The sequence below is a fragment of the Lagopus leucura genome, unplaced genomic scaffold (genome assembly GCF_019238085.1).
Source record: "Lagopus leucura isolate 7727_CA_CO unplaced genomic scaffold, USGS_WTPT01 Super-Scaffold_100002, whole genome shotgun sequence".
NCBI lineage: Eukaryota > Metazoa > Chordata > Aves > Galliformes > Phasianidae > Lagopus > Lagopus leucura.
In genome coordinates, this window is record NW_024962263.1 from 41,655,096 (window position 1) to 41,673,730 (window position 18,635).

The window sequence follows — 18,635 nt, forward strand, 5'->3', positions numbered from 1 at the left end:
GCAAATGTCATTTCCTGGTCTTAAAGCTACTCATCAGCCACCTGAATCATTAAAAAAATTTACAGCTGTCACAAGAAGCAGAGCAGCATTTCTGCTCACTGGTGTCTAGCATTGCTTGTTGATTTGCAACTTCCAACTTGCTTCATGTAGGAAAAACAGCTTTAAAGGGAGCAGTGAATCCTCCCCCTCTGCCTTCAAAGCTACTGCTGGTAATTAAGATTTTGGAAATAAACAAGGATCTTTCATTTGTGGTTTAAGCCTTCTTTAATAACCACTGCGACTCTACTTTGACCTTCTGAGCAGCTCTTGTGCATGCTCCTCTTTCCCTGCCCAAACTGAAATTTTGGCAGCAAGTCATGAAAGTGCTGTAGCCACAAGATTTTCAAGCACTAGAAAAATAAGTGAGGTGGACTCTGTGTATGATTTTAAGGATTCAGACTTCTGGGGAGGCCAATGAACAATGTTAACAGCAAGGGTTTGCAATATCTGTGAAGATAATTTGCACACAATAGAAGCACTGCTACCCATGAGCAGCACTGGACACTGCTTCATTTGGTGGGGGCACCAGACAATAGGACTTTTCAGTCACTATGGGTCCCCGTAAGCAGCAATTTTCATAATAACAACCCTGAGGTGGCCATCTCAATTTTGACTTAATGGCCACAGACCTAACTTGTGGCAGAAATAAGACCTTGAGCAGGTGGAGCTTGGGAGCTGACCCAAGAGTTGGGGTTTGCTCTCATTCAACAGCTGAATTAAAGTTCCTAGAAAGCCAGCAGCAGGACAGGATGAGAGGGACTTAACGCTCAGCAGAGCTAATGAGGAAGGCTTCTAGGGATCCCAGATGGTGCTTTTAAGTAAACGAGCATCAGAAAGCCTTGGCAAGGGAAATCAAGCGGGCCCCTTCAGCCCTGAGATAACTAGTCAGAGCAGACCTGAGGCTCCCAGAGAAAGTGCGTGGCCAAACAGATGGTGCCAGGCAGAACTGACAGGAAGGTTCCCCCTCTTAGGAGGGCACTTAGTTCCCAGTGCTAGCCACCTGTTTTATTCAAGCCCAATGTGGACATGACACAAATTTGCACTAAGATTTGACAGAGGTTTTTGATACCTCATTAAGGTGGCTGTTTCTCATTCACATGAATGACAGAAAGCAACAAGCAATATCACCTCAAAAGGGATTGAGAAGATAAGTCCTGCTATCTCAGTGAGCAAGCTATTGTGCAGAGTTCAGTGAGGAAATGTGGAGACCTTCCCATGGCCCAATCCAGTACTTGCATGAATCTCTGGAGCACAGGATATTTGGCTTTGCCATGGCTTATTTCCTGCCATAGAACCGTTAAGGTTGGAACAGCCCTCAGTGCCATATCCACACAGTTCTTGAACACCTCCAGGAACCCCACCACTTCCCTGAGCAGTCTGTGCCACTCTTTCTGAGAAGAATTTTTTCCTGATATCCAGCCTGAACCTCATCTGGTGCAACTCGAAGCCATTACCTGTCATCCTGACTGGAACAGGATAAAGACACATTTTCTTCCCCTGTGAATAAAGGCAGAGTTTGGGAGCTGCTTCTCCTAAGTAAAATGAACTTGGGAAGTACCATCAGAAATAATCACCATGAAGCACTCAACCAACTTGTAAATACTGAGGGTTTTATTTCCACTTCACATGGTCTCCGACAGACTCCTAAACAAGGCCAGTTACAAGTTGGTATGCCCAGAGTTCTCAGTGGTTTTCCCAAAATGAAAGAAGTTCTCAGTAAACACTGTACATAGCCAGTTGAACTGCTAACAATAATTTAAAAACTCCTTTTGTATAGTCAATGCAAGAATATCAACAATAAAAGTACAGTACAGGTAAATTTACGACAATATTACAGTGGAACAGATGGACTCACGTTTATGTGACGGCAGAAGTACAGTAGCAGTATGTACATGCACTAAAGTGCGAGGACCCAGAGGCATGCAAGTCAAGTATCGTAGGTGTATTTTACAGCTAACGCCATACAACTTTCTGAGGCATTCTTTTTTTACACTTTTTCTTGTGTATACCTGTATTCTCCTCCATTTCAGCTAATGCAATTCTAGTGAACTAGCTTAATGGCTTTCTTCACTACTTAAAAGGTATTGCTTCAGACAGTTGAAGCACCTTTAAGAAACTTACATTTAAAAACTGATAACACTGACATTAAAATAGAATAAAATTAACTTAAGACTCTAGTTTCACATGACGAGAACAAAAACAAAAACAACCCAAAAAACCCAAACTGAAACTGAAAAAATAACAGTGCAAATATAACCGAAAGGCAGTCATTATTTGGAGAGAGCGTGAGCACGTATTCAAATTCCCTTAAAACTTAATTTACATTTTATTTTAAATCTTACTTTATATCATTTTTACTTTTTTTTTTTTTTTTTTTTTGTTAATATACTGTATGTAGAAAAGATGGAGACAAAAATAGTTTTCTCAGCTATGAAAAAAAATTAAGTTATTACAGGCACATTAACTGTTTCATTCTAGAAACACCTCGGTTTCACGGGTCGGACATTCAGCAGCTGCGTTTGAGAACATTCTTTGACCTCCACTACGGGACTCCTCCGTCAGGCCCCCTGCAGAGGCCAGCCCTGGCGTGGTGCCTGCAGCCGCTCACGCCGACTGGTCTCCCTGGCTCACAGCCTCCGCTGGCGGCTCCTTGCCTCCACTTTCCTTTGAGGAAGTCAGGTCTCCGGTTGACTGTGACTGTGAGGCAGTAGGGGAATGTGAAGCCCATCGGGATGGTGGGCGCCGGTTCGCTGGTCTCTCTGGCCGGGAGAAGCAGGGTTCAAGGGATGGGGCTAGTGCAGAACAAGGCAGTTCCTTGGCAGCCAAAAGAGCAAAACAGTGGTTAGTGACTAGCATTAGAAGCCACCTGGATGTGTAAATAATTAAAAAATAAGTAGAATTCAAGCTAAAGCTAAGCATCTGTCATGACCCAGGACAAAAACGAGCAGTGAACATCTTTCTGTGTATGGGCTCCGATATTTGTGTACATGTCTGTGATTTATGGATCAGATAAGGAGAGAATGAAAGAAAGAGGTCTGGGATGAACTGAAGTAGCTGACAAGCTTCCATTTACTAATTCTTTTTGAGCTAGAAAAATAGATTTGCATGATAATATCACGATAATGCATTATACTCATTGCATTGCTCCAAGTGTAGGCCAGGTCTGGCATTTGGAAGTAAGGTGAAAATCAACTACTGATTCCTGTCTGCCTCAGATTTCAGACTCACATGCAGGAAAGACCTCTTTGTAGTAGAATATGACTGTAGGGCCAGCTGTGACCACCCTCAGCTGGATTAAGGATGAGGCTTACCTCTAGATTTCAACTTCTGGAACATCACTCCTCACTGCCAGCTGGTTTTGCTTGAATTACAGGAATCAGTGTTACTGTACATTAAAGATGACATTTACAGAAATGGAGGAAAACTGAAATTATATTTCTCCACCAGTTTTCCACCATTCAGACTACCTGTCCTACTAGAAATCATATGCACTTGTCATTTTTAACCCTGGCACTAGGTTGATAATTGCTTCTTGTATTTATGGGCTCTGCTAACTGCACAGCCAGGCTTCTTGCCTGACTCTCTGTTCTCACTGCATCAAGGTGACTGACTGTAGGAGCAAGCTTGGCTTGTAAAGTAAAAATTCTGAATTTCTCTGCATATTTCTGCATTTATCAAAACAAGTCAGAGGAGTCTAAACAAGTCAATCTATAGATCTGCATACATTGAAGAGAGTGAAATAAATATCAGTCTATACAACAGAATACAAGCTGGTGGTAAATGAAGAGAGAGATCAGGAGTGACACAATGCAAAAGACAAGCTCTGGCACAGTAAGCCAAAGGGAAGCCAAGGCAGGAGTAAAACAACACAGTTGGAAGCAGCAGACTCAGCGCAGAGTTTCAAACAGAGAAGATAATGGAGAATATTGGGTTAGGTAACATGATGTGATGGGCAGTGAACAAACACGGTGATATGCCATCGAACGTCTCGGTTGGGTTGGGATGTTACATGACAGAGAGACTGATTTCAAAGACATGGAGCAGTAGTACTGGAAATGGAGCCTGTGCATGTGTGTGCAGTCTGTGGAAAGTGCCTCAGAGGGTTGGGGCAGGGAAGCCTTGTGAAGGGCCAGAGCTCAGTGTCTTTGAGCAATACGTGACCAGCTCAGCTGCAGCCCATTCCCAGGCAGAGCCGTGCCTGTCAGCCCTCAGTGCTGGGCAGCAGGAGCACCGGGTGGGTGCTTGGCCATGGCTTCAGGCCTACACATGCACCATCACTGCACATCTTCTCCCCCCACCCCTGTGCTGCAAGCGCAGACGTGGCCCTCGCTGAAACATAAACCTGTGCTAAGGAGAAATCGGACTCCATGTCCTTACTTCACCCTATCCCATCACTCCTGGGGTCTGAGAGCTGCCACTCATTTTTGGAATCTTTGTGCATAGCTGTACCTACCAGCCATGCAACATGATGAATCCAGGCTGTGTAATTTGTGAGCTTTGCTTTTGACTCCCTCTAACAAGAAGCTTAAAATGGCATCTTCATAGTGCTGCTTGCTTCTGGCTGCTTTATCCTGGTTTCACAGCAGTAAATGAGAGTCAGCAGTGTATAACAATATTTATTTCCACTGCTGCCACCCAGTTGGTAAGTGTCTTTATGTTGGTTTGGGTTGGAAGGGACCTTAGGGACCACCCAGTCCCAACCCCCTGCATGGGCAGGGGCACCTCCCACTAGATCAGGCTGCACAAAGCCCCAGCCAACCTGGCGTTGGCCAGGTTGGAGCATACCCACAGATGCAGGCCAGTTTGTTCAGAATGGCAGGTTTAGGCTCATCCTATCTCATTGGTGCCAGGCACTTGCTCAGCGTAACATCATGCTACACTGCCATCTTGCAGAGGAGGGAGTTGCAGCCCAATGCTGTAGGTATCATGTTGGATGCCAAGCAGAACCCAAGGGCAGATGCTAACTTTCTCAGAGTGTATTAAGGAAATCAAGCCATCTAAAGGGAACTGCCAGGAGTGGTTTTTGAGATCCAAGTGTCCTCCCTTAACATGTGCAGCTGCAAAAGCTAGTCATGTTGAAAAAATCTGACATCCTAGGGGTGATTTACTTTGATGGTTACTTGAGGAGTGGGTGGAGAAGCAGCACCTCTTTTAGCCTGGAAAGGTTTCAGTTTTAGTTTCTAGCTATTTCCTAGGTCAGGCTGCCAGCCACTGTGGCTATGCCTACATGAATAAATACATAAAATAGGCAATTTTCTGGCTCTGAGGCTGAGTGAATGGTCCAGCCAGCCAGCTGGCACTGGCCAAAACTAGAAGCAGCTTAACGATGGAATGTGACTGTCAGCCACAGGCTGGTGCTTGAGACCCCCTCCCCAGCCCTCTCCACCTGCTGCTACAGATACAGCCTAAGGGAACACAGCAGCCAGAAGCCCCACACAGGAGTGTAAAGTGATTAAAAAAAATGTTAAAAATCTGAATATCACCCCAACATTTTTGGATACTGTAAACTGGTCTTCAGAAGAAAAGAAAAGAAAAAACTAAAACAAAAAACCCAACCACACAAATTCTGACCTGTGTCACTTCTCCATGACCATGCACATTCCCTGCTCATGCTACCACAGGAGGTAGCAGTTTGGGTTTCTATTCTGAGCACCCCCAGACCATTCTGTACAAAGGACTACACGGAGATGTCAGGTGAGCACCACTGTGGCTGGGGTCATTTATTTCCTTTCAATACCACACTTGTTCAAAGTGACCACTTTCAGAAAGCTGTGGAAACAAGGTAGAAAGGACTTACAGCAGTGAGGCAGGCAGGGTTAGAGTCCCCAGGGGGCAGTTAATAAGACAGTTTGGTTCTGGACAGAACAGACAGAAAAGAAAAAGAAAGCAAGTAGGTTGGAAAGAACTGTTTTAATCAATATATTTTTTTTCTTAAAGAGAGGGTTTCGTGCCAGCAAAGAAGTCTCCAGATGTTACCACCCATTCAGATCATGTTACCGCTGTACCAGAGGGAAACTAATAATAAAAGTAAAAGATAAGCCACCAGCAGAAAAAGATTCAGAAAGGAAGGAAGCGAACACACCAATCCCTTACAATCTTGGCACAGTCTAGAAGGAAAACAATCCAAACATTTCTACTCAGCAGAGAAAGACATCCATTATCCTTTGCCAACCTTGATTAAGGCTATGGGAAAAATGATGTTACCGTGAAATAGGAATAAAGCTGTGTCTTTTTTTCTTTTGTCTGATATTGAGAGAGAATTTCTGCTTAGAAAATCTTTAAAAAGCATAAAACCCAACTTATATTTATGTTGCTCAGAAGCCTCTGAAGGTTTCATGACAACTCTTTGCCTCAGACTTCTTTCCTGTTCCTATTTAACAGCGACTCTGGGAGAGAGACTTAAACAGAGCAAAAGCTCTTTAATCCTGGCATCACCTCCCCTTCTCTGCAACATTCCCCCTCCAATGCTGAGCCGTTCAGTAGCAAGTGTGCGGCCACTGCTCCGCCCTCTACGTGGATGCTTGGGGACGGTCCTTCCGCAGCGCTGTCTTCAGAAATGGGTCTGAGCCATTCTGTCCCTCTGACTGGGACAGGTATGTCACCTCTGTCATTTATGCCCTCGGTAGTCAGAGGAGAAGAACACTCATGCTGCTTCTATGTTGTTAGTTAGGGAAAATTATTCTGCATTTTTTAATGGTAATATTTGTAAATCCCATGATATGCAAGTAAGATGGTGGTTTGATGAATTAGCATGGTAAGAGACTTCTAGGCTAGGCTTGATATGAATTTATTTGTAAGCAGCTCTGGGCAAGTCAGAAAATACACTTATTATTGTTATGTATGCATATACACTCACACGCATACATACATACGTATGTGAATGTATAAATATACATATGAACTAGACTTCACATTGCAGCAGTAATATAAAAGTTAATTGCGTAACTAAAGCACCCCGAAGCTCAAATTAAGAAAAAATCACCAAGAGGTGCTCCATGTAAGTTTAAAAGTCATCAATATACCATGCTATGACTGCATGAAATAGAAGAAAAAAAGAAGGTGCCCTGTGGTGAGGTCACTTGTCTTGGCCAGAAGCAAGTAGGTGATGGAGAAGCAGGGATCTGTAGGAGGGTGGCAAGGGCAGCACTGACATTGGGTCTGCCCCAAGCACAGCCTGCCTCCTCCTCGATCATCATGTGCTATGTGCAATTTTTTGTAAAGTATGATTTATGTGGCCAGGATAATACAGAAGTAACCCAAGGTATGTGCAAAGTCTAAAGGCAATCGTGGTATTGTTTGCAGCAGTGAACCCACACTTCATTAAGGGCATATTGTAAAGCATCAACTCATATAGGAAAAGATAAGCCTATCTTGGTGTAACTGCCCACCACCTTCCTTTTCAATGCACCTGTGCATCCAGACAGCAGTCATAACAACTGGGTAAGAGTTGCAACGAAGAGCAAAGCTTAGCTCTGAGGCTTGGAACTCAAAAAATGAGGCAGAAGATACTGAGAATTCACAAACAAGGGCAAATTTTTGCCAGGCTGATGGTCAATGAGATTTTACTAAACAGCATTGACGTAAATCTCTCCATGCATCAAACTCAGGTACTGACACTGGTTGTATTTTGCCAGCAGCAATTTGTGGTGGTGTGGGATGGCATCCATTTATTTATATTTGAGATCTGCTGAGACATTTAAAAGATGCAGGAGGAAATCAAGAGTTTTCAGTGATGCCTGGAAGGCAAAGCTGAGTTGAATCTGTAAGAGTAAAGCATGTACTTTCTAATAAGAAATTGTATGTTCTCGGTATTTCAAACAAAAAACAAAATACATACATAGTGAGAAAGAGTGAAATAAATTAGGCTTTAGTTCATTCTGAGGTTTGTGCACAAAGCTTACTTTCGTTCACCATTACTTAAAATGTGCACATGGTTTTTTTTAAATGTACAAAATTCCTTATTGACATCTGTTTAGACAAAGGGAATATATCCTCAGCTTTGGATGCTCTGTTAGGCAAAAAAGATTGTGTTCCCTCAACGGCACTTACAAATGATCTGTTGATCATGTCCATTACAAGGAAGTTGCTTGTACAAGGCAAAATGCAGAACAAAAGCCTCAGCACTCAAGTTTCCACAAATCCTCCATCTCAAATGTTGATAATGGAAATGGGGTCTGTACCTTCCCTTGAGGCTACCTGAGGCAGGAGTGATAGGGAGCAGACCCAGCAAGGTCCAGTCAGCATTCTGGGACACCACCAGGGTCAAGAAGGAGCTGTCCCAAAAAACCACTGGGATGCTAAAGGGATGGCATGGAGCTGAGAGGATGAACTCTCCTGCATGTGTCCTGGTGAACACACTGACCAGCAGGACACATGCCATTCTGATGCTGTACTACCAGCAAGAGCTGGGCCTAACTCAGCTTCTGCAGTGCTTCTCAGGGCAAAACTCTCTCACCCACAAGGTTTGCCAGAAACAGACTTAAACTTGGTAACTGAAAGAGCTTTGTCCATCATTACACCCCCTGTTTTGGTTGATTGCTTTAGCACATTACTGGAAATGAGGATCTGACCCCAGCACTTGGGCATACTTGCTGAGACAGAGGATGGCTGTTGCACTTGTGACAGTACAACAAAATATCAATAAAAAAAAGTTCCTAAGCACTGAGTAGCTTTGTGCTTAGACTAGTTGATTATCTTTCTTTTTTCTTTTTCTTTTTTTAATACGATGAGGCAGCAACAGTCAATACCAAATGCTATTTAATCACATTCATTCATGCCATTTAATCACATTCACAGACCAGAGCCAAACTTACTCAGATATATCCAGAAAAGGTACGCTGAAGGACCTGAAGTTTTGGTTCAGGGTACTGAAGTAGTTATTTTTCATGCAAACTTGCTATCACCCAATGTTCTGTAGGAAAAAGAGCCTACCTTTCCATCCAGCATAAAAAAGAAATTTTCTCAGACATAGAGACCCTAGAACATCTGTAATGCATGGTGTGTTTTGTAACAGAAACCCCTTATCCCAGTCATTCAGGGGAGAACCATCTTTATCCTGTAAAGGATAAAGCTCTACTGATATTTTCAAGCCTGATAAGCTGTCAGGATAGACAGTCAATTCTTTAACAAGTTCTTCAGAGACTAATCCAATAGTTTCACGACTGGGATTTGTTGGTGGTATCATGCAGGACTAAGATATTCACTGTAAACAATTGGCAGGACTGTAAGACACTTCATAATGCATTTGATCAAAGGAGAGTGCATTTAGCTATAGGAGGAAAAACAAACAAATTCATTACCTCTATGGACCCTGGATCTACTTTGACAATTTCTCCTGTGCTGTTGTCATTGCTAAGATTTGGTGGGCTGTGTGAAGGTAGCCTTCTCTCTTCTTTTAAGGCATGCTCCAAAAGTTTCTTATTCAAGATCCTGGCAGCATTTTCTGTAAGTGTATACCCTGGAGGAGCAGATAAGTCCTGCCTGATACTTGTCACCTCAGTCCCATCTTCCTTTTGTGTCTCTGTACCCAAACGGAGAGGACTGGGTGATCTGCCACGGGCATTAGTACAAGGTTCCTGCAACGGGCCCAGCTCTGGTCTGGGTTCTGCTGACCTGGATCGGCTGCTAGACCTGGGACATTTTTGGAAGGTCTCATGAAAGATGGGGCTATGGTCAATGATGTTGAACAAACTGGAGAGGCCATCATTGATGGTGGTATGGACAGGACTCTCCCTTGTAGTAGTTGATCGAGCCCAAGCAGACTCGCTGAATCCTTTCTGAGGTGTGCCAGGCAAAGTCCTGTTATTTGGCTGGTCTGATTTGGGTAGAATTTTTCTTTGCAGCTTTGGAGAGCCATATTTGGGGGAGCAACATGTGCGTTCAAACTTAGCCTGGACCTTTTCAATGACGGGGGTCACTTGCCTGCTTCTCAGGCTTCTGGATGGTGAAGAGACAGGCGTGGACCCCCCCTTTGGTGTCAGACACTTGTGTGGACTGCTGGTGATATTGCGCAGGGTTTCTGTCTGCAAGCCAACACTGATGGTCTGGGTGGTCTGCGTCCCTGTTGTTCTCATGCCATTGGTTTGACACGCAGTGTCCTTAAACTGAGGCTCTCCTGAATTAGAGTTAGAGCGTATCGCATTTCGGACAGAGAAAGCAACCTCCTTCATATCATCGCTCATGTTTTTGGACATCTCCAAGCTGTGCAAGGGTGAGGCAAAGCCCACAGTAGTGCAAATAGGACGTTCAATGGGATGAAGACCATTCTCCAGAAAATCCTTATGGTGTTTGGTCAGGTCACAAGACCATCTTCCGAACATGTCGGAGGAAGGACCTTTTGTGTCAGCAACGCTCCCCATAGCTTTGGTCATAGAAAACAGGAAATCTGGCTCCACTTGGTTTTTCCCTTCACTGCCAGTTATCACTGAGTTATCAAACCTACGGACCACTGGTGGGCTGTGGAAGATCCGAACTCCCATTTTTTCAGTTACACCATGACTCCTTGTGGGCTGCTTCTGGCAGTGCTCAGGGCTGGTCATGGTGTTGGTTGTCATTGTGACGCTGGTGGTGAGGTACCACGATGAGGCCTGGAAGGGATCTGGAGTAGGATCATTCCCAGCTTTCCCAGATTCTGTCCTTTCTGTCCACCCTTCTGCAGGCTTCTCGGTGCCCCCCCCATGATTCCTGGTGCTACTGTAATCCCAGTTTTTGTTGAACTCCTCGATGTATTTCAGATCATCAGGAGACAAAGGAGGGGTTATGTCATCTTTGCTGCTGGATAAAGGCAAGTTTTTTTCTGGTAGAAATGGAGAAATATCCATTAAGCGTTGGAATTCTGACATGGAAGAAACGGACATTGCCCTGCAGAGAGGAACACAAGAGTACCACTCATAGCCTTGAAAATTCTCACAGAGCTACTATTTTCAAGAGAAAACTGACTGAGAAATTTCAACTTTTACTATCTGCTTCTATACAAAACCACTTTAGTTTTCTTTTCATTTAGACCCACTTTTCTTGTTTTGTTTTGTTTTTTTTTTTTTTAAATAGCTGTGAAATGAAAGCATTCCTGATGGGTTATTAAAAGTACTGAACAGTTTATTAATGCTTCTTAATTTACTGCCTTCTCATGGATTACTGCTTGGCAAATGTCTGAAATATGAAGCAGTACGGTGCATTTCAGAAATACATTACCTACAGAAAACTAGTCTTTATGACAATATGAGGCAGACTTTTCAAAGCAAATACAGAGCATTTCCGACTTGCTGTGAAATCAGCAAGTCCACCCCCACTCCTGAGATTGCTCAGGATGCGGGACACACAGCTGAGATGAAGTTACATTTAACAGGCATGCTGTACTTTGAGAGAAGGGAGTCTCTACATGATAACAGTGGATTTTTGGCTTTCCCACACGTCATCCGTTCCTACAAATCACAGACTGAGTTGCCCTACTGCTTCGCTATAAGGAAAAATCAAACAACAAAACAATCTTTCTCAATGGGACTTCTTAAAAAACATAAATGAGTATAGTTATGAGAGTCAGTTCAATGATGTCTCTGAATTTGGATAAGGTCTCTTTGGATGAGTGCACTTTTGAAATAAATCTCCTACTCAGATGCTCTAGTTTGCATGTGGGGATAAAAACGATCTGGAAGATACTCTCCAGAAGCACAGGAAGGCACTCTAGGGCCAGATGGGCATTCAGCCCATGAGATCAGACCAGAACTAGTTCAAAGCAAAACATCCTGGACATGCAGGAGTATGTCAGGTCCTTTTCACCAATGGTTTTCCTCTATATATCTATGTCTACAGGTCTGTACTACCTGCTAACAAAGCAGCAGCATGGTGAACTTTCAGACAGTTTGATCTTTGTGCACCACAGCTGAATGTGGCCCAAGTTAATCGGAGCAGAACAGAAGCATATTGAGACAAATTAATCCCTGGCTAAATCCATTAATCTGGATTGCTGGCTGATTAGGAGGTGGCACAGCTATGCCTGGAGTCTGTGCTTTAGGCACAAGAACGCCAAAACTCTGGTTATCTGACTGTTTGCTGTTTTTTTTTTCTGCAAGTTTTATTCACCTTTGAAGATTTCCTTTGTGTGTTTCTTCCTCCTGAAGAAAAACAAAAACAAACAGCGTAAGTCATTTCTGAACCTATTTGTGGCATTAATTTGTGGATGTTCTGTCATTCACTTCTAGGTGGTTCCACCAGGTATGTCTGACTTTAAAAAGTAGCTTTCTCTCAGATAGGGAATCTTAAATTGCCTCTGAGAATACTCTTCCCTTTGCACATAGGCAGCAAAATGGTCAATCCCATTAGGATGACAGCCTGCACACAGAAAGCCTGTATGCTACATCTAGAACAGCCCTGAACCTGTACCTATGGAAAAAAAGACAGGATTTTGTAGCTTCCTTCCATTTGCAATTTCCCTGCTTGGCACTGAAATAGAAGTAAGCTGCAAATGGCTTTTTTTTCCACATGTACAATGTATTGTTTTGGACTACTTATTTGTAAGCGAATGTGTCCATGGAATGAATCTGCTTCATGTCAGAGGCCTTGATGTGCTGAAATAAGAGATAAAATGTGATCCTTTGACATAAGATTTCAATATATGTTATTTAGGAACCATCAAATGGCACCGTACGAAACCCATTAAGATAGCTATACTAAATGCATGGGAAGACTATTACTTGCTTCATAAGGGGAATACCTACAGTTTGCTAGTGGCATTAAGATGTTTTTATGGCACTTACTTCTCTGTGACAATTAGTTGTTGCTTTTTTTTTTTTTTTTTAAAATAGATACTTCTGAAGCAACTTCTTTGCAGTCATTTTTTTAATTGTTTACATTTCTAACATAACAGGAAATACAAAATACGATCAGGAATAAAAAAAGAGTATTAGTGCTTATTATTTTTATACACACTCATGAATTCAAGTACACTGCCAACACAGAAGTGTATTTTTCATTATAATTATCCAAACAGTGCACTGTTTCACTCAGCAAATACCCTTTCGGTATTTATCCAGTCAGAGAAAAAAATAAGAGTTTTACTCTGGTGTAAGTCTGGAATAAATTTGCTGGCTTCAGTGCAGCTATTACAGAGTGAATTTGATCTAAATGAATGGAGAATCAGGCTGAAGGCTGGATTGACTTTGCTACAATTTGTACCACAAAGAAACACAGTGGTAAGGAACACTCAGCAGCCTGCAATTGCCTCTGTGCATCCTTAGTAAAGCTACTCATTAAACTCCAATCAGCTTTGCTTGAACAAACCCACTGAGGCAAAATCACTTTGCACAGGTTTCACCAAAGTATGCTTTGAAAGGAAGAAGCTATGCAAATATCACCAAGGACCTAATTTTGCTGCCAACACTTTTGTCAGTGGTGGTAACATCTGAAAATGGAAATCATCTGAAGGGGTTTCTGCGCTTAACTACCAGGCTGAATTGAAAGTAAAGAAAAATGGCAATCAGAATGAAACACAAAATGGCAATGGTATCAACATTTTACACAGAGCACTTGAATGTATATCAAATAATCAGCTGAGAGATAATAAATACAGAATCCCACACTGCTCCCCAAAATTTTATGCTACTGGAGGGAGGAAAATCTAATTGGAATGCATATGCAGTGCCAGCTACCCAAATGTAAGAACTACAGCCACACTTCTTGCTGTTCTTAATCTTTTTTGTTTTGTTTTGTTTTTCTCTCAGAGAACCTGATGTCCCAATCCTTTAGCTAAGGAACAATGCTATACATCTCAAATAAATGCTTTGGTCAAGTTTTTGCAGGTTTACATGGTCTAGTCAAGACACACTGGTGAAACTTTGTTAGTCTTGGAGGAAGTCTGATATCTGACCTGCTGACAGACTTTTTTCCAAAGTGGTCAACTTTTCAAGCCTCAGTAGAGGCTTGTAGATGTATTTTTTATTGGAAAGCTTCTGCTTCCTGTTAGCTCTAAACGTGTCCAACTCAAGCTCTGATGTGCTCAGAGCACAGGCTGAATATCTAACAAAACTATGAAGACCTGAATCCAGTGAGACTAAGAATGCTGTGGAGTAGATTTTAGCAGGACACAGACTACATTCCGTTTAGATGTTGTCCTAAGGGACACAGTTTAGTGAGGAAATATTGGTGGTAGGTGGACGGCTGGACTGGATGATCTTGGAGGTCTTTTCCAGATGATTTGATGATTCTATGATTCTCTGACACATTCCCTATGGTCCAACAGCATCTCTTAGCACGGTGTTTTGGATTTCTGCAGCTTTATGGTGCAATCTGAGGTCAGATACTTTACTGATGATGAATACTTCTATTTTTACATCTCATCTCACTTCCTCCCACTAACCTATTTAGGAGGCAGCCACAATGGAGGAGACTGAAGTAGCTCTCTGTAGCTTCAAGTTTTACTAGCAATGTATACCCATGCTTCTTCCTATTTATACATGTATTTACAAGTGGATGAGATGATTCAAGACCTTCTGGGCCAACATGTTGCATCTAATTTGTTATTGTACATAATATGAATGGCCACCAGATGACGTAATCTTTGGGGCCTTCAGATCGGCTCCCCATTTCTCACATTATACACACCATTCTGATTGGCTCCTAACAAGGAACAAACCCCATTCGTTAACAAATTCCCTACTGAGTAACTGCAAGCAGTGACTGAGACACAGCGTTTCATTTTTGAGAGCAGGAGTGTGGTACTAATTCTGACACAAGACAACAGGCAGGCTTGACAAAAGTTAGAAGTGCGCGTACTTCTGTTAATCCGGTCACAAATTTCTCTCGCTCCAGCTGCCGGGAGCGATGTTCCTCCGACTCGTCGGGGGAATCAAGAGACAGTGACTCCAGGAAGAGGTTCTCTGTGGCGCTGCACCGATCGCTTTCCTTCAGCTTGGACAGTGACCGGTCATCAAACTGAATGGCATCTGAGTCAGAGTAGGATCTTGACCCCATCGGACGGGGCATGTGAAGGTTCCCCTGGGTCGTAAATGGACGAAGGTTACTCTCCTTCTGGTCACATAGAAAGCCCCCTCCTCTTCGTGGGCTCACTTCTTTCTGAAGCTGGGAACAAAGCAGATTGGAAGGAACAGCAATTATTCATGCAACGTATGGCACTCTGCATTTCTTATCCTTCCCCAGGAGCAAGGCAATGCAGAGAGCTGGAGGGCTGGCTGAGATCACTGCATGGCTCCAGGCATGCTGGCTTTGCTCCCTCGGTCTTTTTCCAATGGGAAATGGACTTAAGACTTGGATGCTATTACTCAAAAACAATTAAATACATATTTACTTTTGATTATTTACATGCATCTTGCTTTACCTATATACATATATATATATATATACACACTGCATAAATGCACACAAAATCATGCATCTACCTGTAATCCAATTTTTAAAGGATCAACTCAACATTGTTATTAAAAAGCAATCCTGATATGAGATCGTACCGCAAAACAAGTAGAACCCAAATAAGAGTGAGTGACTTTGAATGTCATGAAAACAAAAACAAATTCTCCTCTCATAAGCAATATAAGACTTGCACTTTCATGTACACCACTCATTTTGTTTACAGAGGTGGAAAATTTCTCTTCACAAAAGGCAAAAGCTTTGTTTTAGAGATGGTTTACTCCTAATGCACAACTAGAAAGTTGACTATTTCTAAGAATAACAAATTTTTAAAGCGATGAATTAGGCATGTAAAACACTTTTAAGAAAACACATATATATAGAAGGACCATTGAAGTTATTCACTCTACAATTTGCAAGAACTGGATGAAGAGAGGACCAATCACTGTTGACACTGAACTAGCATCAATGTTAGAATTAGGTTATTCGATCAACTTTTGCTCTAGTTGTAAATACAATTTACAGTGGGCGAGGTGAATGATACATTCAGACACAGTGAATAACAGCAGGAATCTGATACATAATTCCCATGATTTGCTAGAGCAATCTGCTAAGGTTACTGAGAATAACCTGCAAAAGCAACTTATTTCCTAGGTTCCTGGGGACTGAAGATCTACAAAACAGTCTTCTAATGTTGTATTCATATAGAAAAATAAACCAGCACCACACTGCCTAATGTAGATCAAATGCAGATTTTAGTCCAGGTCCCAAATTGCAGAACTCGCACAAAAATGTAAGTGTATCTTCAGTGTTTTGTTTATTATTCACAAAATCTGAAAGTGTTTTATTAAAAGGAGCTAACTTAAGATGTCCTATAAAGGTAGGGTCTGGAGGGTGTATCTCAAGAGATCCTGGAGTAAAGCACTATCCTTGTAGTTTTAAATATTTATTGGTGAGAACTGTGCAGAATTAGGTTTAGGAGCACAGTGGAGGGAGATTCAGTAAGGGAAAACAAATGACAGCGAACTTGAAAATATAAAAATAAACCTCTGAGCTCAGAAAGAAGTAGGTCATAATGTTTTTATATGTGCAAGTGGTACTCCTGTAACTATCCAGGGTAAAGTGTTTGATATATTTTATACATTGATGTGAGCTTCCCTCTCACACCATACTTGCATTATTCATCAGCTATGTTAAAGCAGACAGGCATAAAGCATTAGTAGGAAATTTGGCACACATGCTTCAGTTATCTCTTAGACTCTGTTCAAATATACACACTGGTGTAGTCTCCTCATCCTCCAAGTATCGCCATACATGGAATACACACAGAAAAACACTGAGAAGGACTTCAGAGAAATACTAATTGCTCCCACGCAAAGCAGGGCATGACTGCAATCTGAGAGGATATTCAGCAAAAGCCTGCAAATATTTGGAAGCTTCCTGTCACACAAGGAAATGTTTGATTATAAGCAAAGATGGGATTATGAAGTTTTGCAGGCAGATAGCCAAGATCTCAAGTGCTATTTCTGGTCATCTCATCCTCTGAAACTAGCTTCACATAATATTTTTTATTTTTTCTTATCTATTGCTAATATTGTGTACCACTCTTGCACGGTAAATATATAGTGGGACTTTAGAAGATTCAGAATAGTAAAAGAAGAAATCAGCTCCAGGGTTTTTTGCATCTATTTTGCAGATTCTCTCAAGATGACACTGAGATGTTATGTCAGGTTTGAAGAAAATTAAAGGCTAGGTACCATTAGCAGGGATTTCTGTTCCCCTTCAATGTGCCTCATTCCCAGGGAATAGACTAGGCAGTCTTGAACAAGGCTAACTCCCTCAGGCTACAGAGGAGACACTGAAGAGATAATATTAAAAAATAAGATATTAATATTAAAGATTAGATAAGATATTAGATTAGATTAATTAGATAAGTTAGATTATCTAACTTACAATATCGAATCTTCTAATATCTTCTAATATCTAACTTATAATATCTAATTAATCTAATCTAATTAGATTAATTAGATAAGATTAGATAAGATATTAATATTAAAGATATTAATATTAAAAAATCACAGAGACAGCAGGATAAACATCCAAAGAGGTACGAGTGACTCTAAGCAAAAGTGTATACCCATGCCCTTAGTATACTGGGAAATTTTTCAACAATCACTTAGTTCTCATTTTGCATGAAGCATCCACAGAAATTCAACAGTTAGAAATCAGCCTAGTTAAACAGGGAGATCTCAGCCAGTGAAATATGGGAACAAGATGACTGACGAAGAGCTCAGCTACACCTCTTCTTAGCTCATGCACATTGGTTATTTTATCTTAAGAGACATACTAAAGTTCTGCATCATAAGGCATTGTAAGGGCTAGTTCATAAAGCAACATGAAGTATTCTCAAAAACTCTCTCGGATGAACAGCATATCACTTATTGGTATTTTGAAGAAAAAAAAATAATCTTTCTTGGTTTGTAAAGCTTTCATATTGGTCACCACCTACTCAGATCTATAAAATACCTGTGGAATACAACATTCACTTAAATGCTTCTCTGAGGATTTAACAGACATCACTTACAATGAATTTTAGCTTTGTACTTATAATATTTATAGCCTGGTGGCTTTTCTCTTCTTGTTGCAGCCCAAAGGTGAGACCATGAGACACAGACAAAGAACCCTTTTCAGAAACCAGTCATGAAGTTACACCACACTTTCATCAGCTTAACACGAGAAGGTACTTTGTAGCTCATTCAGACAGCACTGCTCCCTAGAGAGCATGCACAAATGTGATGCAGTTCCATTTTTGATGTCCTAAAGACAGGAAGCATTCAGTTAACTGAGCACCCACAATTTCAGTTGTTTTTCTTACTCTTCCTGGAACGCATGACTCAGAGATGAACATAGTTCAGTCAAAAGCGGCATATTATTTCTCCATCATTAAACTTGATTTTCCATTTTTAATTTTTTTTTTTTTTTTTTTTTTTTTTTTTTTTGGTGTGGCTTCCAGCCAGATAATAAATCCATTAAGCATAATTTAGATCAACAGTTTCAAATCAAGCTCTAATACTACGCAGTTGAAAGTGCAGACAGGCGTGAAAAACAAGGGCATAGGTATGTAATTATCAGATCTGCAAATGATAACAGAGGTGTGCACAAAAATTCATGTGACCAAGGTCAGAAATGTCTTCCGAATACTTAGCATTGCAAACTGCTTATTTGTTATCAGTCAGAGC

The 18,635-nt window shown here is 41.6% G+C and overlaps 1 protein-coding gene across 6 annotated transcripts in view; it reads right to left on the bottom strand.

The window, feature by feature from the left end:
• Positions 1–1,632: 1,632 nt before the first annotated feature.
• The window catches only part of MTCL1 (microtubule crosslinking factor 1), a 49,414-nt gene continuing 32,411 nt past the window's right edge, over positions 1,633–18,635 (bottom strand). For 5 of the 6 annotated variants that reach the window (XM_042868695.1, XM_042868699.1, XM_042868697.1 and 2 more), the window contains 4 exons: positions 14,806–15,111; positions 12,118–12,149; positions 9,339–10,899; positions 1,633–2,853 (listed from right to left, as the gene is read on the bottom strand). In XM_042868695.1, the coding sequence (XP_042724629.1) occupies positions 2,644–2,853; positions 9,339–10,899; positions 12,118–12,149; positions 14,806–15,111 (2,109 nt within the window). In that variant the 3' untranslated portion in view covers positions 1,633–2,643. Of the gene's footprint in view, positions 2,854–5,836; positions 5,895–9,338; positions 10,900–12,117; positions 12,150–14,805; positions 15,112–18,635 lie in introns of all 6 variants that reach the window. The other variant, XM_042868698.1, reaches the window with a different exon arrangement.